General features: G+C 42.2%; 2 protein-coding genes across 3 annotated transcripts in view; one reads left to right on the top strand and one right to left on the bottom strand.

Moving 5' to 3' along the window:
- Positions 1-23,471, top strand: part of HERC3 (HECT and RLD domain containing E3 ubiquitin protein ligase 3) — a 130,618-nt gene that overhangs the window by 96,193 nt on the left and 10,954 nt on the right. For both annotated transcript variants that reach the window (XM_062199869.1, XM_062199870.1), the window contains exons 20-23: positions 1,580-1,723; positions 3,640-3,806; positions 8,367-8,433; positions 8,916-8,998. In XM_062199869.1, the coding sequence (XP_062055853.1) occupies positions 1,580-1,723; positions 3,640-3,806; positions 8,367-8,433; positions 8,916-8,998 (461 nt within the window). The remainder of the gene's footprint in view (positions 1-1,579; positions 1,724-3,639; positions 3,807-8,366; positions 8,434-8,915; positions 8,999-23,471) is intronic.
- Positions 20,048-20,548, bottom strand: NAP1L5 (nucleosome assembly protein 1 like 5). The gene has a single exon (XM_062199329.1). It carries the CDS (start codon positions 20,546-20,548, stop codon positions 20,048-20,050), a length of 501 nt encoding a protein of 166 aa, XP_062055313.1.

Genomic DNA, 23,471 nt, shown 5'->3' with positions numbered 1-23,471 from the left:
GCTTCAACTTGATGAAGTTATGAAGCTGTCATCTAGGAAAATTTTGGATAACAAAGATTTAAGAGAAGGCAAAACAGGAAAGCAGGTAGTGAAATCATCTGGGAAGTGACTGGACTCTTATGAAGTTACTAAGAAGTTGTCTTTCCCTGTACATCACACGTGTTTCTGTTATACTTGCTGTATCCCACAGCTTGGCACAGTGCTTTCTAAACAGAAGGTATCCTAGAAATATTTACTGAGTTATTTGACACTGTTTAAAATCACACATCTTTTCCTGCAGATGACTCCTGTATCTCATATTTCCCGTTCCTCTTACAAGTTACAGACACATACCTGCCACTTGCAACACTGGCATTCCATATCAGAGTCACAGTTCAAGTCCTGGCTACTCTGCTTCCTGCTAGTGCACCTGGCATCAGCGTGGCTTAGACCTGGCTGTTGTGGCCGTCTGGGGAATGAACCAACAGATGGAAGATAGATTGATATTCTGTCCTCCCTCTGTCTCCCTGTCATGCTGCTTTTCAAATAAATAACATCTTAAACAAGTGGCTAGTTTGGAGATTTGGCTACTATCTTAAAAAAATAAAGCCTTATAAGCAAACACTAAACTGAGCCTCTCTCTAATATTGTTTCCCTTTTAAAGATTTGTAATAGGTAGACAACAGTCCTAGCAGTCAGCCTGATGGTTCTCCTTTGAACTTCTCGGTTGTATTTTTGATAATGTTTTTCTTTTTTTGCTGCCTGTTTTCAATGAGTAATTTGGATGAGTCATTTCTTGCTTTGTAGTACGTCTGTGTGAAGTCTTCTACCATCCGTATAGTCAGAATTCTGTTTTTCCTGTGGAACTCAGTTGCAAATACAAGCTTTCAGAAATCCTGCTTCTAGCTCCACCTGAGCCATTGTCTGTAAAATGGGGATAGTAATAGCAGTCCCTAGGCATACGGCTGTTCTTGAGATTAGGCTAATGGAGTTGTTTAAGTGCTGGCATGATTTTGCTGTTGCTGTTACTCTGAAGGACCACGCTGGGCCCAGCATGCTTGTTCACAGCCCCTCATAGAGCCCATGTTAGTCCAGGATGCCTTCCTCTCTTTCACATGGATCAGTTACTTCCAGAACCCTATTAAGAGTGATTGCTCCCAGAAAGTATTCCTTTATGTGAGTTAATCATTGCTTTTCTCTAGGTACCAGAATGTTGATCTCTCATTATGTATTTGACTCTTTGAAAAGAAAGTATATTCTCTTAATTTTTGTGTGAGCTTGCTGTACTGTCTTAAAATAGACAGTAGCCGGTCTGTAGACATAGAGTAAACTTCTGACTTCATCCTATCCTTTGAATCACCTGGGAAAAATTGTGCACATCTGGAAATACCCTGTTAAAAATGCTACCAACAATAATCAACAGATACACTTTGCAGTTTTCATTGCATCAATGTCTACTATTTGTTATGTTTTTCTTTTTTTGTCCTGACTTTAGAATAGAATCTGCTAAAATAAAAAAAAAAACAAAAAACAAAAAACAAAACACTAAAACTTGCTGTAGATCTTTCTGATATATTAATTTTGTCTTCATTTTATTAAGGTGATCTTTGATGGTGAGGAGGCAGTGGATGCTGGTGGTGTCACAAAAGAGTTCTTTCTTTTGCTATTGAAAGAACTTTTGAATCCCATCTACGGAATGTTTACGTACTATCAGGATTCAAATCTCTTGTGGTTTTCCGACACGGTAAGTTAGCAAAGTCACAATTAAACAGATGAATTTAATTTAAATGCCTTGTTGTCAGTCCATTCCCCTGTCTTTTTCTTTAGATTGGCAAAAGGGAATGTAACAAAGATAATTATTTAAAATGTCTAAGTAATCTAACCAGTCTTCATTTTTCACCTGTTACCCAGGCCTCATTTAGCAATTTTTTTTAGCCATCAGCTATGTTTCCAATTCTAGTAGATAAGATCCAGATCTTGTAAAAGGACCATAATGTGATCAAGAAATTGGTTTTACTAACAGTGATAGTGTATATGAATATATACACATCCATACACACTGATTTTTGGGAACTAGGAGAGTTTTAAGAGACATTCTAATGTAAACCAGATTATAGTTTTTTTTCTGCCAGGGTTTAATCCCTAGATCTGCACTGTACCAAAAGGTAGCCACCAGCTACATGTGGCCACTGAAATTTTATTTAACTAAAATGAAATAACATTAAACATTGATCTGCTCAGTTGTACTAGCCACATTTCAAATGCTCACAGATAGCTTTGGCTACCATATGTTGGTACTTCAAAAAGTTGTGGAGATTGGAATTAAAAGTTTGTTTTGAGGGGACTGTGTTGTGGTACAGCGGGTTAAGGCACTGCCAGCGATGCTAGCATCACATTTGGGTGCTAGTTTGAGTCCCGGCTGTTCTTCCAATCCAGCTCCCTGCTAATGCACCTGAGAAAGCAGCAGAGATTGACCCAAGTTCTTGGGCCCCTGCACCCACGTGGGGGATCCAGAAGAAGCTCCTGGCTTCGGCCTGCCACAGTCCCGGCTGTTGTGGCCACTTTGGGAGTGAACCAGCAGATAAAAGTTTCTTCTGCTCCTTGCCCCTCCCTCCCCCATAATTCTGCATTTCAAATAAATAAAATAAATTTTTAAAGAAGTTTATTTTGATGCAAAAAACCTGAAATCCATGTGTACTTTTTTTTATAATATGTGTTTTCTTTTTTAAGGTTTTATTTGAAAGGCTGAATGACAGAGTGAGAGGGAGAGACAGTGATCTTCCATTCCCTCGTTCACTCCTCAGATGCCCACAAGAGCCATTCCCCGGCCATGCTAAAGCCAGGAGCTTAGAGCCTGGAAATCCACATGGATGGCAGGGTCCAAAGCATTTGGGCCATTTTCCTCTGCTTTCCCAGGGAGCTAGGATGTTAGCAGGGAGCTGGATCAGAGGTGGAGCAGCCAGGGCACAAAATGGCACTTTTTTAAAAAAATATATTTATTTATTTGAAAGTCAGAGTTACACAGAGAGAAGGAGAAGCGGAGAGAGAGAGAGGTCTTCCATCCGCTTCCATCCCCTGGTTCACTCCCCAACTGGCTGCAACAGCATCAATCCAAAGCCAGGAACTAGGAGCTTCTTCGGGGTCTCCCATGTGGATGCAGGGGCCCAAGGACTTGGGCCATCTTCTACTGCTTTCCAGGCAATAGCAGAGAGCTGGATCAGAAGTGGAGCAGCCAAGACTTGAACCGGCACCCATATGGGATGCTGGCACTGCAGACGGCGTCTTTACCCGCTATGCCACAACGAAAACTGGCAGTTTGATACTGGATGCCAGCGTTACAGGCCCTGTCATAACCCGCCCTGCCCAGCGCCAATTCCTTTAATATGCATTTTCCATGAACTTTGTGAAGACCCCCTACTATGAGCACAGAATAGAAAGTCTGCATCATTGCAGAAGGTTCTAAGGACTTCCCTACTCCAAATGAGCTGTACGTGGTGTATTTTGGGGATCATTGAACTCTTGTCAGGAGTGTTTCTGTGCTAAACACTAAACATTTAGGTCACTAAATGTTAATGAGAGCAAATATTTTCAGGATAAATAATGTTTTGAGGGCTGCAGACACTACATTTCTTCTTTAACATGTTTACCTGTCCTAAAAAGTGTTTTGTAGAGCACAACTGGTTTCACTTGATCGGCATAACCTGTGGCCTCGCTATCTACAACTCCACCGTGGTTGACCTCCACTTCCCGCTGGCCCTCTACAAGAAGTTACTGAATGTACAGCCTGGCTTGGAAGACCTGAAGGAGCTGTCGCCCACTGAAGGAAGGTACAAAGCTCCAAGGCGGCCACCTCGGTGTGGGGAACTGTTTTGGCTGCCTCTGGCACTGGGGTTCAACTTTGAACATACACATGTACAAATCTGAGTTTGTTGAAACCTGTTAGACACTGTTGTGTAGACTCTGACTTAAGACACTGCTGGCACATAGGTTCTTGCTTGAAGCATTTCCTGTGTCGCTGTAAGGACAGAAGGGAAAAAGGAAAAGGGAGGTCATAGCTGCCCAGGAATACAAAATAATCTATGCTTTCCTTAACTTGAGCAAAAGCGAACAACTCTGAGGCTCGTGGGCTAGAAATAACAGGAGTGAATTTAAAAGGAGCCCTTTTAAAAGCTCAGTATGTAATTTACATACTTAGACAATCCACCCAATTACAGTGTACAGTTCATTGATTTTAGTGTTCTCTCAGAGTTGTTACCATCGCCACAATCACTGTCAGAATATTTTCATCTCCATAAAAAACCTGGTGCTCCTTTGTCATTATCCTCAGCCTCTTGATCCCTCTGCCCTAGGCAACCACTACTCTATCTTCCACCCCTATCAACTTGCATACTTTGGAGATGTCATATAAGTAGAATGCCATAATATGGGAGTCTGTGTATTTGGCTTCTTTTGCCAATCGTGCTTTTAAATTCCATCCATGTTGCAGTATATATCAGTGTTACATGTTTTTGTTTTTGTTTTTAAATTGCCAAATAGTATTGCATTGTTCAGATAGAACACATTTAGCTTCTCCATTCCTCGACTGATGGACATTGAGGTGTTTTTTTTTTTTTTTTTACCACTATGAGTAATACATTTGTATATATGTTTTTGTGGAGCCATAAGATTTTATGTCTCTTTGGTGTATACCTAGAAGTGGAAGTGCTGGAACATGTGGTATCTCCACATTTAGGTTTTTGAGGAATGGCTAGACTGTTTTCCAATGGAGTAGAGTCATTTTTTACATTCTTTTTCTGGCTCTTAAATCCCCTTTAATCCTTAAGTTTCTTGATTTTGGTAGCATAAAATCAATTTACTTAAAAAAAGACAAAACAGCTTCCACAAGAGGGAACATCTTTTTTATGGAAAAAGGGTACTGATTTTAAAGTCAAGCTACTGAAGGGATAGTCTCAAAAGTACCCTTCAGAAATGAACCTCTCAGGCCTCTTGAGTAGGGCACCCTTAAGGTGGAACCATAAAGAGTAGAAGGGGTGGGACACAGAGAGGAAGAGAACTTAGAAAAAATATTTGTAAAAATGGCAGAGGGGACCCAGGCAACATTAATTTTTTTGGTAACCAGAAGAGAAGGCTAGAGGGTGGCAGCACTGTATTCTATGTACTTTGCCAGCCTGGCTGAACATAGTGTATTTCAGTAATGATTTTGGCTGAGTAACTGCTTGCAGATTGAAATTCCACACTAGGGTGAATGAGCATTTGGCACACTGGTTAAGGTGTCTGGTGTTGTGACATGGCAGGTAAAGCTGCCACCTATGATGCTGGCATCCCTCATGGGTGTTGGTTCATGTTCCAGCTGCTCCACTTCCAATCCAGCTCCCTGCTAATGGCCTGGAGAAAAGCAGAAGATGGCCCAAATGTTTGGGCCCATGCCAATCACATGGGAGACCCAGATTGAGTTCCTGGCCCAGCCCTGGCTATTTTGGGCATTTGGGGAGTAAAACACTAGATGGGAAGTTAAATGCAGGAAGGGGGAAGTAAAATATTGAGAGCTATCCCTTTAAAAAGAATTCACAGTAGGAATTGTCTTCATAGGCAACTCTTGATGGAATAACAACACTGGTACTCACTGAAGAAAGTTTAAGTGAGGTTCTACTTATCAGAATATGCTCTCTTGAGACCTGGAAAATGATTTTTTTTTTTAAATAGTCATTTGGGAGACAGAGACAACAAGAGACACAGAGGGCTCCTAAACACTGGTTTATTTCCCTAATGTCTACACAGCCTGGCCTGGTCCAGGGCTAAAGCTGGGATGTGGAAATACAATCCAGGTCTCCTGTGCAGGTGGCCAGAACCCAATGTTCTAGACTGTTGGCTACTGCCTCCCAGGGTCCACATTAGCAGGAAATTGGAATCAGGAACCAAACCTGGGAATCTAATCTAGCTAGGCACTCTGATGTAGGACACTTGTGTCTTAACTGACAACTTAACCACTAGGCTAAAAGTCTGCCCCATGTTGTTCTTTTAAGAATATATATATTTCGGCCAGCGCCGTGGCTCACTAGGCTAATCCTCCGCCTGCGGCGCTGGCATTCCAGGTTCTAGTCCCAGTTGGGGTGCCGGTTCTGTCCCAGTTGCTCCTCTTCCAGTCCAGCTCTCTGCTGTGGCCTGTGAAGGCAGTGAAGGATGGCCCAAGTCCTTGGGCCCTGCACCCGCATGGGAGACCAGGAAGAAGCACCTGGCTCCTGGCTTCAGATCGGCGCAGCACAATGGCCGTGGCGGCCATTTGGAGGGTGAACCAATGGAAGGAAGACCTTTCTCTCTGTCTCACTGTGTGTGTGTGTATTTATATATATATTATTTATATATATATATTTATATATTTCAGCATTCCTTTGTGTGACACATAATAAAGAGTATCATACAGAGCCCTCTGTGTTAATAAATACAAGGGCATTAAGTGATGCCAATCATAATCTTGAAAACACCATCTAGGTATAATCCCAAAGGTTGAAATCTCAGGAGATCAAAATCCCTAAAGGCTAAATCACAGTCCCAAAATATATTAAAATCCCCAATGTTGAAATTCTTAAGACCACAATCCTTATTGAAGAAAAAGGCTTTATAAGAGGGATAGATAGTTGATTTCTGGGGAAGGGATCCGTGTGTTTTTGGTTGTACACAGGATGGTTGCAACAGGTTTGGCAGAATGAATACCTAGAAACCTTGTAAAGCATTATTTTTAGCATATGGGTGATGGTGAAGGTATTTCCAGAGGAGGGTGGTGTGTGTGTCTGAGTGGACTGGGTGGAGAAGATCCACCTTCCTTGTGAGTACCATCTAGTCTGTTGGGACCAGAAGAGAACAAACATGGAAGGCAAATTGGTCTCTGAGAGCTGGGACAGTTTGATTTTGCAAAAGTACATTATGAAATGTTGACTTTGTGTGTAAGGATTGTGTATGTACATTAAAAATGCTCAAGTTTCCTCTGTGAACGAAGAGATACCCGTTTGTATATCTGCATTTGTGAAAAAGAAAAATCTCTTGATCTCAGTTCATTGGGTGACTACAAATGCAATTGTGATCCAATGTGGTTTTTGATCAAAACACTAAAGCTTTCTCGCCCTCTTGCTGCTGGCCAGTCAGGCTTCCCCTAACTGACAGTAAACCTTTCCTCTAACTAATAAACAAACAAACAAAGACTAAAGTTTTCAGTCATGGTGTTTCAGATGACCACAATTATAAAGCCAGTGCACACTATTACCAGCCATGGTGATAAACATTTATATATTTTGTCTTTGACTTAGGTCTTTATAAGTTATCTGCTCATAAGTGTTCTACACCATGACAGTCTTTAGTATACCTGAGTGTGCTTGCAAACATAGTTGTGTTTCTGTTGCCAATTTTATTGTGTACAGTGGTAAATGAGATAGTCTGTCATGTTTTATGTTTCTCAGGTCTCCTTTTAAGAATATAAGTAAATGTCTTTTAAATATTTTTTATTAAAAAATTTGAGAGGCAGAGAGAGCGAGTGGGCACACATGAGTGCTTCTCCCCACTGGCTCATCCCCCAAACGCCAGCAACAACTGGGGTTGGGAAGGGTCAAACCCAGGAGAAGGGAACTTAATCCAGGTATCACATACCCAACTACCTGAGCTATCATTGGTGCCTCTTGGAATCTGCATTAGCAAGAAGTTGGAGTCAGGAACTAGAGCCAGATATTGAATCCAGGCACTCTGATACTGGGATGTGGATATATTAATTATTTGGCCAAATGACTACCCCTAAAGAATTTTTTAAAATTACTTTTCTAAAATTATATTTTGAGATGTTAGACTAGTAGTTTTTGATTTTGGGGGGATTTCACCATTCAGGATTATGGGATTTGGGGTTCTGTCTTTTTGGAATTATGGCTCAAACCTACCAGATTCCAAAGTAGATGAGGTGACTGTATTGAGTTTTTTTTTTTTTAAATGATGAAAGACTTATTGTGCTAATACATAAGAGTGAGCCAGTTTGTAGGACCACTGTAGTGCCATCTTCATATATATATATATATATATATATATATATATATATATATGAGAGAGCGAGCGAGCGAGCAGTGCCAGGGTTAAGAGAACACAAATTCATCAGATATAAATCCATCTGAATTTCTCCTCAAACCAATCAGATTTGTTAGTACAAAGGGGAGCAATTAAGGTCCTACAGGTGGATTGCCATAATTCTTTTCAAGGGATAGGAATGTGATTTTTCTAACAGTCTGGAATAATGTTCATTCTTGAGTCATCTTTTATAGTTTTTCCTTGCAAATGATGTGGACATGTAACTGAAGCAGAAACACAACTGCACTGCTGAGCCTCTGCTTTCCCTTTTCTGTCTCTGTGATCAGGAGTCTTCAAGAGCTTTTAGATTACCCTGGGGAAGATGTCGAGGAAACTTTCTGCCTCAACTTCACGGTAAGAGTTTCCAATTTGCTTCTGACTGTGGCTGTCGCTTTCATCACACTTATGAGTCATAGTTAATGCTCATTTTCCTGCAAATCAAAGAACAAAGCCAGGGAGTAATCTGAATCAAATTGTTTTAGTCATGGTGTTTTGAGTATTGCAGGAATTCAATAAATGTGTTGAACAAATGAATCTTTGCATTTAGGAAAATTAGTGAAGCATTATTCCCCTTTGCTCCTGGTAGTGTACAAGATATTTCATTGCTAGAGTTAATGTCATTTTCACCTTGTTTACATCCGTTAGCAATTCCATGTCTTAAAGGATTTTTTTTTTAATGCTGATGTTTTCTGACTTAGGTTCTTTCAAGAATTTTCTATGGTAACCAATAGTTATTACACTACATTTGTTCCTAAAGCCTTTCTCAGTTGATTTGATTCTAAAAAATAAGTGGTAAACAAAATTGAAATTTGTATTTTTTCATTCCTTAAATACAGATCTGCCGAGAAAGCTACGGAGTGACTGAACAAAAGAAGTTGATACCTGGGGGAGACAAGGTGACTGTGTGCAAGGAGAACAGGTTAGTCCTGACCTCAGACTGATGTACATGTTGCTCCCTGATTTCTCTGCAGTTGAACTTTTAAGACTCAGACTGAAATTACATTCTACTGTTTCTACAGAGAAAAGTAAGGGTGATAGAGCAAGGATTTGTAAATTTTAATGAATGTTTAATAGTAAAACAAGCACCAGAACTAGATTCAGGAGATAATTGTCGTATTTCTGGACCCACATCTTACTGGCGTTGATTCTTTGCAAATCATATAAATTATTTGATCTCGATTTTCTTCCCTGTATAATGTGTGTTTTAGTACAGTGGTTGTGAGAATAAAGTGAGATAATTTATGAAAAATATTTTGGAATGAATTCTCAGTATCTAGAATAAGGTTTCTGATACATAGAAGAATGCCTAGCACAACTATATTTTAACAAAAAGTTGAATAAATGCAGATTAGAAAGGTGCTTACAGTAGTAGGAATACAAAATTGTGTGTTGGTTATATAATTGATAGTAGCTAATGTCTCACTATATATGGGTGATGTGAAGTCTGTGTTGTTTCTAATATGGACAACTGACTAAAAGGCAATAGTCTATAAAGCAGACTGTGTGGAGAAGTTCCATATTGAATATGTTGATTTTTGACATGTGACTTCATTTGGAGCAGAAAATCTGCATGTCTTCCACAAAAGATTTTTTATAAATTCTTTTTTTATTTTTACTTGAGATACAGATATCTGCTCATATACTTCCCAAATACCTGCAATAGCCAGGGCTGAAGCCGGGAGCTCAGAACTCAATCCAGGTCTCCCACATGGATGGTAGGGACCCAAGTACTTGGGCCATCATCTGCCTCCCTGGGTGCACATCAGCAGAAAACGTGATCAAAAGTGGAGGAGCTGGGACTGAGTTCATACACTCTGATATGGGAAGTGGGCATTCCGAGTAACAACTTGACTGGTGCCCAAATATCTACTCATTATGAAGCATATCCTATGGGAATATTTTGTTTGTTTATGCCACCCACAATCACCAACGAATTTGACAGGTCAGCTAAAAGAACCACAAAGAAGTATGCAAGTACACAGTAAATAAAAAATAGGGGCTGGCACTGTGGCGCAGCAAGTTAAAACACTGGCTTGAAGTGCTGGCATCCCATATGGGCACCTGTTCTAGTCCTGGCTGCTCCTCTTGCGATCCAACTCTCTGCTGTGGCCTGGGATAGCCCTGGAAGTTGGCCCAAGTCCTTGGGCCCCTGCACCCACGTGGGAGATCCAGAGGAAGCTCCTGGCTCCTGGCTTCGGATCGGTGCAAGGCTTCATTTAGGGTGGCCGAGATGCTTCAATAGGAGAGGTTGGCAGTCTCTAACTGGGAGGGCTGTAGTGGGTGAAGCCTCTGAAGAGGAAAGCAAGGCTTCATTTAGGGTATAGACAGAGTTATAAGTGTGGAGAAACCAGGTACTATTTGGAAGCATGCTGGGAAATGAAGTAAAACTAACTCACTCTGGTCTTTAATTGCTCTAAATAGTTACAAAGATGCAATCGGAGATCCTATGAAAGTTACCACATCCAAATGGTCTGCCTTGGTTTCCTCCCATGAATCTTTTCATTTAGTAATAGTAATGCCAGGAAAACTAATGTGCTTCATCTTCCATCCTTTGACATTTTTCAAAACAGCCAGATGCTGATAGGATCTAATATAACATTCGAGAGTCAGTGTTGTCATGTAAACCTTCCATGAAGTTTGTTATCTTCGAGGCCTCATCTCTGGGGCAAATGTGAGCTGTAATACCAGAGTTAACGTAATGATGCAGGTGTTGCCTGATACCCAACATGAATGGCTTTAGGTGATGAAATTGTCTCGAGTCTGAAGATCTCACATAGAGGCTCCTCTCATCCCAAGTAGATGTTGCAATCAAAGCCCTTAGTTGGAACTAAAAGCATTTTATCTATATCACAGAGGTGCTTTTGTTCAAAGCAAATATTTTCTTTTCAGGACTTGTTTTTTTCTTAAAAACAGCCTTATTATTCCCTACAGTCTGATCATATTTTTAGAATCAGAAAATTTATGGCTGATCCATAAAGTAGAGTTTTTGGCCCAGACTTTGTTTTCCCTCCTAGTTTTGATGATCCTTATATAACATATATGTCTGTGTGTATATGTGTAGATATGTAGTTTTGGGTCACATAATGATATTTAGTCCATGGTGGGTGCATTATAATGGGCTGAAAAATCCTTATCCCTCAGTGATGTCGCATCAAACACGATGTTGTGGGCAGTGCATTTCTCACGTGTCTGTGGTGATGCTGGTGAAAACAAACCTGTTCCGCCAGTCACTTGCAAGTACAGCTTGTGCTTAACTATGCAGAGTACAAAATACTTGATAATGACAGTGCTTCTAGTTTATGCATTTACTGTATGCTTAAAAAATTATTTATTTGAAGGTCAGAGAGAGAGAGACAGACAGAGACAGGAAGATATATCTTCTATCCACTAGTTCACTTCTCAAGATGACCACAGAGGCCAAGGCTGGGCCAGGCAGAAGCCAGGAGCCAGGAGTTTCATCTGGGTCTCCTATGTGGGTGGCAGGGACCCAAGCACTTGAGCCACCTTCTGCTGCTTTCCTATGCTATTAGCAGAAAGCTGGATCTGAAGTGGAGCAGCTGGGATATAAACCACCCATATGGGATGCCAACATCACAGGTGATGGCTTTTACCCGCCATAATGCCGGCCCCCATACTATACTTTTAATGATTATTTTAGAATGTATTCCTACTCGTAAAGATGTACTGTAGAACAGTATGCTGGCAGCAGCCCCATCCATCTCATGTTTACTGGGTCTCTTGATCACTCAAGAGGCTGCCTGGTGATTGACCTGTCCATCTCATGCTCTGTGCTGTTCATACACCAACACATTTGCCTGGCAATGCGTTTTTTAGAACCTCTCCCCATGATTAAGTGACACGTAACTATGATAGCCTCTAGTCTTTCAAAGGGTGTCTTTGCTTTCGCATCAGGTTTCAGAAGATAACAGGTGCATGGTTTGTCAGAGTGAACTATGTTGTAGGCAAGCGGCCTGAGGACAGGAACTGTTCAGAACACCTTTGTGCTCTGGGGGTCACCATAGTGCTCTGTATGCCCAGTGCCCTGGGTGGAGAACATGATCTGGTGCAGGCAGAGAAAGTTGGCAACCCTGGCTGCAGTCCAGGTCCTTGCTGGAACCTATAGCTCCTTTGTTTTGTTTTTTTTCTGCTCTGAGTTTTCCTCTTGTCCTTCTGCTTCTTTTTCCCTATTACTCTTGTTATCTTTTCCTTTTTCAACAGATTTTTTTTTTTTGAATCAACAATTGAATCAACTGACAGTTGTAAGACACAGTGTGTGGGAATACTGAAGTTTACCAGTCTGTTTAGGGTAATGAGTACAACCATAAGTGGAATATGGAGACCAAATTGAGTGGCTGAATCTGAAGGCATTCAGAGGAATCAAGCTGGACAGGTGCACTGGGAGGACAGAAATGGGACGGAGCTGGGTTTGGAAGCCTGCTCAGGTTTGGTCATTGGCAGGTAGAGAAATGAAAGGTGCCCTGTAAAGTAGCAGGTAAACCTGGGTGGTTATTACAGGCAGTGAACAGTGAGTGAGGGCGGAGCATTGCCGGGGAACCCTCATTGGGACATCCCACGTTAGCTGAGCTGGGGGACTAGCTGTAGGAGATTTTGAGAGAGAGAAGGCAGGCTGCGTTCACGAGTCATAAGGAGCTGTTGTGGGTTTGTAAGCAGAGGAATCACAAGATGATACAAGTGGGTCCATCGTCCCCTCCCACCCCACACTGTTCACACATCGCTGCCATAGATGTGCTCATGAACATTGCTGAACCCCATGAGTGGTCTTCAAGGCCAGTGGCCCCTGGCCCAGCCAGGAAGGCACGCCTTTGTTTAAAAGGCAGGCAGATCCCTTTTTTCTGGCTGCTCAGTTATTTGCCTGTTTGACTTCAGGGCTGCTCCTGACAATACATTTACCACAGGGAGATGCCCAATGATGCAGATGTTCTTTAAGAGAAAGATGAAACATAAATGGGATGGGAAAGTGAATCTCTCGTAGAAAAACAAACTCCAACTTAGTTTCTCTTCCTACACACTCACTACATGGATCCCTTCCGTGACCCCAAAGGCTGTGGAGGATTTCTCCCCATCTCAAGCAATTAATTGCCCAGCAGATAACCAGCTGTCCTGTACTCCAATTCAGTGCTGACCCTGTTTACCCGGAGGTAGTGTCAGATCCCACAGGCTGAGGGCTCAGCCCCACAGAACGGCCCTCCCTTCTTCACATGCCAGAAATTAGGGCTCCTACAACTGCACACTCAGGTTTGAATAATTTGGTTGAGTGGTTCATGGAATTCATGGAAACACTTGGATTATTGGTTTATGATAAAGGATAAGTCAGGGATACAGGTGCAGAGATGCATGTGGTGAGGTCTGAGGGGTGGGCCATGGAACTACGTGCTTGCTCTGGGCGGCCCCCATCAGGAACCTCCATGTGCTTGGCTATCTGCAAGATCTCAGGACCCTATCTGTTGAGGTTTTTGTGAAAGCTCATCACAGAAACATGATTAAAGCATGGACAGCTGTGCAGAAATGTGCTTGGACACCAAGGAACGATCTCATGCTGACACACTGATGAGAGGACCCAGCAGGCCTGCCCAGATTCTTGTTTGGAAGAGGGGTCTGATGATCCACTATCAGACAGGGAAGATCAGGGAGCTCAGTTTCCTTGTGGTTAGATCTTAAGGCAGGAGGAAGTCAAGTATCTTTTTAGCTGCCACGACCTGCCTTTGAGGGGGATGAGGAGGGCAGAAGGTCAGAGAGAGATACCTGGAGCGGCACCCTGGCATTACAGCAGAAGACTTATCTTTTACCTTTCTTGCTCTGAGGCAATTCCGAACTGCTTTAGGAACGAAGGACAGCAGGTTCATATTTTAATCTTATCGCTCTGATCATTCTGGAAACCACAAGGACTATGAGGGTTATGACCTAAGGAGCGCAAATGAAAACCAAAAAATATATCCTATAGTATTACAGAAGGGAATCTGTATTATTATCTGATGTATAACAAAAAAATGGCATTGGGTGGGGGGTTACTGTGGCTTTCTAAGCAATAGCAGCTAAAGTTTTTCAAGTCTTTGTACAATAGTGTCCCACGGTGCTAGATGCTGCTAACACAGGGGATTCCAATACACTGTGTCTGGGACTGAAGTGTGGAACAGCTCCTGTGTTGACTGGGAATTGTCGTTTGGCTTTTCCTCGTGCACTCTGTGGGCATGCAGCTCATCCACTCTGCTTTAGGCACTGCCGTGTATGTTTCTGTGTCACTCCGTGACAGGTAGGGGACCTACTGCTGTCAGAGTTACCGGGTTGCTTAGTTTGGATTGCTATACCAAAGTACAATAGGCTGAATGGCTTTTCAACAACAGGCATGTATCTCTGACAGTTCTGGAGGCTGGAAGCCCAAGATTGGGCTGCTTGGTATGGTTGGGTTCTGGGTCTGGTGAGGGCTCTCCTCAGTTGCAGGCTGCTGACTTCTCACCATATCTACAGGTGGTAGAGAGCAAAGAGAGGAAGTGAGTTCACTCCTGACTGTTGTTACAAAGGCACTCGTCCCATTTGTGAGGGGTCTGTCCTTATGACCTCCTGTAATCTTCCCAAAGGCCTCCACTCTGAGTGCCATCACATTGGAAGCTAGGGTTTCAGTCAGTGAACTTGTGAGTCAGAGGTGAGGCACAGACATTCAGTCTACAAGACTGTTAGACAACGTCTAAGAACCTGGTGTCATCACTGCCACACTACCTGATGTAGCTGTTGTGGTCAGCAACAATCAGAAAAAAACACAAGTGAATTATTTTTTCCCTTTTATGCTGTATACAACAGAAATAAATCTTAGCAGCGAAGTGCATTGTGATCCTGGTAAGACAGGCTGTGTGAAGTTACAAAAGCTGATTCATGCCAGTTTCTATTTCCTTTGTTATATGCCATGATGTAGTCACTGGGGGTCCTGTGTTGTGTGACTAAGGAAATGAATTGCAAGAACTATAATAATGTAACTGCTGGAGTTCTAAAACTTGGCACTGAAGTTAATAGTAAGATACTTGCTGTGGTAGCTTTCCTGGAAGAAAAATCAGCGAGAATACCAACTCCATATCTGTACTCTATTCCATTCCATCTGGTTTAGAATTGTCTGTCCTAGCACAAGAGCTACACAGTTAAGTGAGTTATAGATAAACAGGTAAAAGGGCATCTGTGGCTGAATGCTGGTGGTGGTGTTGTGGCCAGATTGTCAAGCCGCAGCTGGTAGTCACATCTGGATAACACCGTATTACATGACCACTAATTGTTAAGTATTTCCAGACCCTACACCATGGGGTTATTACCATTAACAAAAGACCTATGCATTAGTCAACATCCCCCCAAATTTACCTTAATTTGACACAATTAAGTTAAATACAATTGCATATTAAAAGAGTAAATAGTAAAAGGATCATTCAGTGAGAATTGCCAGGCTTAGCTAAGGTAAGCATACCTAGATGCTTCCACAGAGAGAACAGAGAATAAAACTTAGGCATGACAAGCTCTTTAATAGCTCCTTGAGTCCTATTGAAGTTGAGACTCTGACAGACTTCAGTTGGTATCTTGGGCTAGGCTCTTTAAGGTGTGCGTTGTGTTTGCACTGGACTGTTAGAGGAATAGCACGTAGTCAAAGTGCCGCAAACACTGGTGGAGAGCTTACCAGGGGTCAGGCACTGTTCTAAGTACTTGACATGTAAGCCTCTTCGCTTTACAGATCGGGAGACTGAGGCTCGGAGAGGCACAAGTCACTTGTCCAAACAGCTGCAAGCCCAGGATTCAGACAGATGTTTGTGCTCCCTGAGCGCAGACGAGCAGCCTCAGGCTAAGACTGGGGCTCCAGAGTGCCTGTCCCCTCTCCCTGTGAGAAGGACTTTGTATAAGTTGGCTGTTTTTCTTTTCAGGCAGACTATGTAACCTTTAAAAACAAAGTTGCCATAGTTTAAAAAAACATATATATCTGTATGGGATGGAATGTCTGAATTTTTTACCTTTGGTGAAGATAGAGATTGCACAAGCTGTGAAATGTTGAAACCCTCTTGGACACGCTTAGTAATGGCTGCATTGTCTGTGAATGTGTATTTTCTGTTCCTATGCTTTCAGATACCTTGCTTGTTCTTTTTTATCCCCTTTTTTCTTCTCCCATCACTTTTAATAAGATTAAACAATCTTATTAAATCTTATTAAGACATCTTATGCATATCAAGCTTTTTGCCTTTAAAATTGCTTTTTATTGATGAGCTCCCCAGGGTGAAATTGAATTAAAGTGTGTAGCTTTTGAATCCATTGGCAGTGTTTTTGCTAAGTTGATTTTGTTCATGAACTATGCCAGTTGATGCATCATGTGTGTGTGAATCTCTATTTCACAGTCTTTACATCATGTTTTCGTTTTACCAAAAAAATTAAGAAATACAATTTCATTGGAAACATATTCCACTTCTTTCATACATAGGCATGTTGTACATATTCTATACAATATTGATCCCTTTTACTGCTGTTTACCTCTAGCATATTTTCTGTTTTTAAAAGATGAATTAAGTAGAGGTGGTGGTTGTGTGACATGGTGAATATATAAAATGCTACCAATCATTCCCTGTAAAATGACTCAGTTTTTGTGATGTGCGTTTCATTGCAGTAAGAGGTGTGTGCACAGGAGCTGAGTGTCTGTGTGTACGCGCTGAGTGGAAAGCTCGAGGCAGGGAGAGCTGCTGAACTACGCTTGCACGGGGAGCCTCGGTCACCTGCCCTGTTCTGCAGGACGCTCTCAGCACAGGCTCAGTGTGTGATGCCTCTCTGTCTGCTAGTTACTCTGTGCATGGTGGGCTGATCTGGGCCTCCAGTGGGTTAAAATGGCTTGCTGAAGGCAGTTTTCTGACCTGCCTTGAAGGGAGGGTGTCCTGCTGGACGTTAACGTGCAGGTTTTATGGCTGCCTAGTGAACTCTTCAAGTAGTCCAGGAAGTGGGAAGGTACAGATCAGCCCAGTTAGGATACCATGGAAATCACTTGCCATTAGAAGGGCATCATAGACATCCCTATACATCAGAGAGCTAGAAGGCACCGTAGCTGAAGCCTTATCATAAGAGATTGCCATGCCGGCCAGAGCACACAGCTGGGAGCATGGCTCCTGATCTTGCCAGAGCCTTCGTGTTGAGCACTGCAGTATAGAAACCCAGCTTTCGGCCCCGGGATTGCCATGTTTCCTCTTTGAAAATGATGTCCTTTATGTATAATGTCCTTTATGTATTTCTTTCCTAGGACAACCTGATTTTTTTTTTTCGTGATTTATATGACATCTTGATTTTATTAACACTGTTAACTTTTTGCCATCCTGTTTTATTGTAGATGTTATTCCCAGTTTGCATTTGAAAATGTCCATTATATGTTTAAATCCTTGTAATTTAATTTTTGTGTTGCCATGTATGTTCATTATGTCTTTTAGTCTTCCCCTGTCTTTTCCCTAATCTTAGCCTTTCCCTGCCCAGGATTTGATATTTAATGTATTTTCTTCAATTAAAAAGTTTTGAATCTAAAAAAATATATATATTGTTTCTGTATTTCTACGTTTTCCTAGCTATGCTTGTAGGTGAACATTAGAGTAATTATATTAAGTTCCAAATCCAGTTTGGGTTTTGATTTGGGACAAATTACTTTGAGTAATACACATATTTTTGTGATATTCAATCTTACAATCCAAAGGCCTGTGTTGCCTGTTTTTTCATATAGATTATACACATTTTTATTTAGCTGTTAAAAAATGGGTTTTTATTTCTGCTGTAAGAGAGACTCTTTCCCATATATTTTATTAATGCCTAGAAAGTTACTGGGTTTGTATTTTTCTGATAACCAGTCAATACATCAAAACTTATAATAGCTTTTCAATTGATTATCTTCACTTTTATATACACACATGTATATATGTATACAGATATATATATAAATATATATATATAAATATATATATATATAATGATAAGCCTACAGGAAAAAAATTCCTGAAGTATACCCTTTGTGTTTTAAACATTTTTGCTTTTTACCAGAGATAGAAAATATATGAACTGACTATCTGTTCTAGTCTTGGAGATAAGAAATGAATTTTTCTTTTTTCTATTAATATAGTCATGAGTTACATAATAGATTATCAGGATTTTCTCTTGTGGTAGGTCTGCATGTAAGAAAAGACTCACATCACCTCAGGCTTGTTCTACTCACTGTTGTCATTAGCAGCAGGTTAGCACTGCCATCTGTGCCCTAGGGAAAGAACATTCTGATTTTTCTTCTGTGTAATTTTAACCTTTCAAGGAAACAGAAAATGGCATCTGATTTTTTTTTTTGTAGTCTAGTTTTTTAAATTATTTTTGCTTCATCTAGAATGTCTAAATAGAAACTTGAAATAGCCTTTTATATATATACATAATGTCACATTAAAGTCTTACTCTTTCTGGCAGGAAGTCAAAACCTGATTATACATTGAGGAAACCAAAACAGGATAGTTTATAGTTTATTGAATTTCCTATTTCAGAAGTAAGGGGCATGTTCTCCTCTAATAAGGAACCATACATGTAGGCATATAATGATCATTTTCTCCCCTTTTGTAATGGGTGAGGAGGAGGAGGACTGGATTTCCAGTCGTTATCTTTATCTTTTCTGTAGAAATAATAACAGCTAAAAATTACTCAGCATTATGTGTCAGACATTGTTCGGTGGGTTTTATGCGTAGTAAGTTATTTGTTCTTCATACTTGCCTGTGAGGGAAGGACTCTTACTTTCATAGATGAGGAAAAGACAGGTAGTCAGAATACAATTTTTTTTTGAAAATATTGTTTTATTAATACCACAGTGGTAAACAACTTTGTTTCTTTATAGATCACTGGCTCACACATAATTCAAAACCCACAAAAAAGCTAAGTCTTTATGTGAAATACTTTCTTCCTAAAAGTCCTTCCTGTAGGCCAGTCTATCCTCAAGCTGTAAAATTCAATTATGCACCATTTTATATTCAATATTTCACATTTACATAGCAAAATAATGAAGGCACAGCTAATACAAGCAAACTTAAACCCTTTATAATTCTGAGCTGGAGTAAGGGCATACATTTAGATTGGTTCTTCAAGTATATATATATTTTTCCAAATGTTAGCTTCATTGAGGGGTTCTGATGGTTTTCACAGCTATACTCTAAAAGCTACCTGACAGAAAGACTTCACAAAGATCAAAGTACATAACACTGGATACACATGCTTCACAGGATATGCTACGTTCTACATCTCTTCGAGTAAATTAACACTTCTGAAATACTAGGGGACGTGATTCAGATACTTAAACATTGGGGGTTATCTTTACATCTTCATAAACAAGACACTACCCAGAAAAGACAGCAACATGTCGGAACTGAGGAGAACAGATGTCAACGATATTATACAGGTTGGACACTCTCCCTTCGGGGAACACACCTCTCTCAGTACTCAGAACTCAAGACGTGGTGGTCAGGATCCTCACTCTCCCCTGCAGTGCAAAGCTGCTGATGTCTGGCGTACGGAAACCAGAGCTCGGCGGCGGTGTTTTTTGGGCTCTGCCTTTGGCACTGGGCAGTGTCGGGACCAGAAATGCAAGGATGAAGCGCTGAGCCCGGGCTCCGGCTGGGCTGGGTGCTGCGCGCGGCTCCAGACGCCTCTCCTTGTCTCAGCCGCGACCCTCGCCTCCGAGAGCAGCCAAGCAAAGCAAAATCGATGGAAGCTGAAGTCGGCTTTTTGGATACCTTGCGAGATACTTACTGTGGTCCCAATTCGAGTCTGATTGCTGCCGATCGAATCTATTTTAGGAATGTCAGGATACATTTACATTGTATTTTGGTCAAAAAACCTGAGCATTTTTAAAAGTCCACCAATACAGTATTTAAAAAATTAACACGAATGGGGTTGGTCTGTCGCCAGCTCTCCGCGTCTGCGCACCGCCGTCCCCTTACTTCTCGGCGTCGTCGGGCACCTCGGCGTGGGGGTCGTAGTCCGGTGCGGCCGCCGCTGCCCCCTGCACCTCCACCTGCTCCTCCGCATCTTCGTCCTCCTCCTCGTCCTGCTCCTCCCCTTCCAGGGTCCAGGCACAGCCCTTAATCTCGCTCTTGAGCTCTTGGATCTTGGCGAGGAGGGGCTTATAGAGCTCGCTATACTTCCTTTCCAGTGCGTGAAATTCCTTCTGGAACTTAGTTTCTATCTGATCACATTGCTTCTGTAGCTTTTTAAGGGCCAGCACGCGGCATTTCACCGAGTTCGGCAGGCTCTGCATAAAGTCACTCTTTGGCTTTGGCGTGTTCTCCACAGGGGTCTGGGTCTCCTGAGCAGCAGCGCTCTCAGAATCGCCGGGCGCACCGTCGGGGTCGCCGCCACCACCCTGTGTACCACCTTCGGACATTATTTTATTTGCTGCTGCTGCCAGGCTCGGCTCCGCAGGGCTGTGGTCAGCCATATACAAAGAATTGATGCAGAGGTCTACGCTGGCTCCCACAGCGGCCGTGCACCTGATCGGCTCCGGAGCGGTGTGGCCGAGGTGGCGCGAAGAATCCGGCGCTGGTTAAGTCGGCCGCGGCCCCGCCCCCCCGCAGGCACACACCTGACTGGCTGCGGGCTGTCAGGTAACGCCCGTGAGCTCCTACTGCAGTAGATTGCGCTGACCGCTCGCCTGTCCGCCCGCACCGCCGTCACCCTCGCCTGCACCTCCCTCAGCCAACCCCACCGTCCGCCGCTGCGGAGTGGGGCAGCCTGCGGGTGCCCGCATCACTTGTCCCGCTGCTGGACACCTGGCCGCCAACCCCTAGTTTCTGTGCATTCCCACTCTCATCAAGACCTTGGGCACACGTGAGCTTCACAAATTTCCTGGAAAATGGAATTTCAAATGGGCATTTTCCCATGAACTTTTTTGAAGCCCCCAGCAGGCTTTGGCTTTTATTCGCATCTTGCTGTAGTAAGCCTTGCCTGGGTGATAGGTCGTTTCTATCTGTGGAGTCCGCCTTTCTTCCCTCTCTGATTCCTCCAAATTCATTTCCAGAGAGTGGAGGTGCGGGAAACCTGGCTCCTTTCTGACCCTTTGGGAATCCGGCATGCAAGAGTGTAGATTAGACAGTGTGCATTTCCAAGCCTCCTGCCCATTAGTCTACCTGACTGCCTCCGTTGGCCATCTCAGACCTAGAGGCAAATGTCAAGGTAACACCAAGTGTCTCTTGGTGGGACCGGCCCTGAAAGCAGTTTTAGAGCCATCTGAGTAGGAAATCTCTGAGTTCGGAGTCCTGGTGTACATTCTAGAAGGTGTTTAGCCCATGGGGAGGTCTGTGGCCCTCTGTAGCATGGATCTTAGGACAAGGCCTCCTCTTCTGTCAGTTGAAGCTCGTGTTTAGTGTCTTAGGGACACACAGCTATGTGTCTGTACACACAGCCGTTGTCCTGGAGGAACTCTGCAGTTCAGTGACTGCTCCGTGTGTCTTGCTTGTGACTTGGCTCTGAAATCGTGTAAACAGGGAATAGTTCTGTAGTAGCAAAGTGAGTAGTCATTTCAGTTCCTTATCTTGTTTATTAAGTCAGTATCAGGGCTTCTTGAATAAGAATTCATTTTTATTTATTTTTATTTGGAAGACAGACGTGGAGATCTGTCTGCTGGTTTATACCCCAAGTGCCTGCAAGAGCCAGGACAGGGCCAGACCAAAGCCAGGAGCCTGAAACTCTGTCTTGGTCTCCCACGTGGGTGGCAGGATCCCAAGTTCTTGAGCCATCATTGCTGCCTCCCAGGATACACAACAGTGGGAACCTGGGTCAGAAACCAAAGTGGGACTCTATTCCAGGCACTGGGGTACCGGATGTAGCCATTAACCATTGCACCAAATGCCTGGCCACGGAATGAAGAATTCCAGCACATGTGTTAGGTATGGCAAGCAAATGGACTTTCCGGGGATCTGAGGATACTTCTTCCCGTACTGGGATTTGCTGCAGCTTTACATGTGTGAATCTTTGGAAATAACTTTGCAACATACAGTTGGTGCTGTGTATCATTCTTGCGAATATTAGTGTGTAAATAACTTGGTGTTGACATGTAGCAGCAAGCTACGTGAGTGTTTCACTTACAAAATGTAATATATAACTTGATGGGTATTTTTCAATTTATAAAATATTTTAATATGCAGAGATAACCTACAGTAATTTCTTTTAAAACTGAACACCTTAGTTGCCTCTCTTCAACCATTTGCGAAAGGCCCAATATATTCCCATTACTTGGGCCCTTGCCACCCATGTTGGACACTAGGATGGAACTTCTTACTACGGGCTTTGGCCTGACTGGTTCCTGGCTGTGGCAGCCATCTGGGGAGTGAACCAATGAGCGGAAGATCTCTCCTTCTCTCTCCTCTTTCCCTCTCTCCTTTGCTTAGTTGTTCTGCCTTTCAAATAAGTCATTAAAGTTGCAACTTCAGTCTTATTCCTGACTGAATTTGATGTATTAATATAGGGAGTCTCCAAAAACTACATGGAAAATGTGCATTTTGGAAAAAAAAAGGTCTGCTTGGATTTCCAGTTGTTTTGGCACCATTGCATTTTTCCGTGTAGTTTTGGAGTACCTGCATGTATGACATGTGGTTAGCTGACACTGTATCTGCTCTCTCGCCCATCCAGTTGACAGATCATCTCTCTTGATGGCCACAGCCACCTTGAGAGCAGGAATGACTTTTCTCATATATAATGACGTTAGAAGCAGAGAAATAACATGGGCAGCTTGGAGCAGAAACCAGGCCTGCTGATTCATCATACAGAAGTTGGGACAGACTTCAAAACGAAACCAAAAAAACAAATTTTAGTCAAACCCATATGACTAACTTGCTTCATCCAAGTGTGCTCATCTTTTTTGAGATTTGTATGTTTCCATTTCTTAGACATTAAACTTCAGTGTTAAATTAGGATTTTTAAAAGTATGTTTTAGAGAAGTGTAATTTATATGCATTAAAATTTTTTGGGGAATGCTTTCACAAATATAGTCATGTAAACAAGTTATATAGTCATAGTAATAAGACTAAGACTGACTATATAGTCATAGTAATCAAAATACAGGGCACATAACATCATTCCAGAAGCCTCTTTGTAGCACTTGCTCCACTCCTAGCCCTGATGACCCTGATCTGTTAACCAGCTAAAGAATTCTGTTTTTCCCCTAAAATTTCATGTAAACAGAGTCATATACTTGCAGCCTTCTGAACCTGGCTTTTTTTTTTTTTTTTTTTTTTTTTTACCTACTAGGATTCATTTGTGATTCCTCTGTATTGTCAGATACATTGGTAACTTGTTCCTTTTTATGGGTTAATAACCCCATTTGTGGTGTTTCTGGGTTTTTTTAAGTGATGATGATGAGTGAT

This window comes from Lepus europaeus, chromosome 8, assembly GCF_033115175.1.
Source record: "Lepus europaeus isolate LE1 chromosome 8, mLepTim1.pri, whole genome shotgun sequence".
NCBI classification, from domain to species: domain Eukaryota; kingdom Metazoa; phylum Chordata; class Mammalia; order Lagomorpha; family Leporidae; genus Lepus; species Lepus europaeus.
Note: the sequence above shows the minus strand (reverse complement) of the source record. Positions and strands in the feature narration are given on the sequence as shown.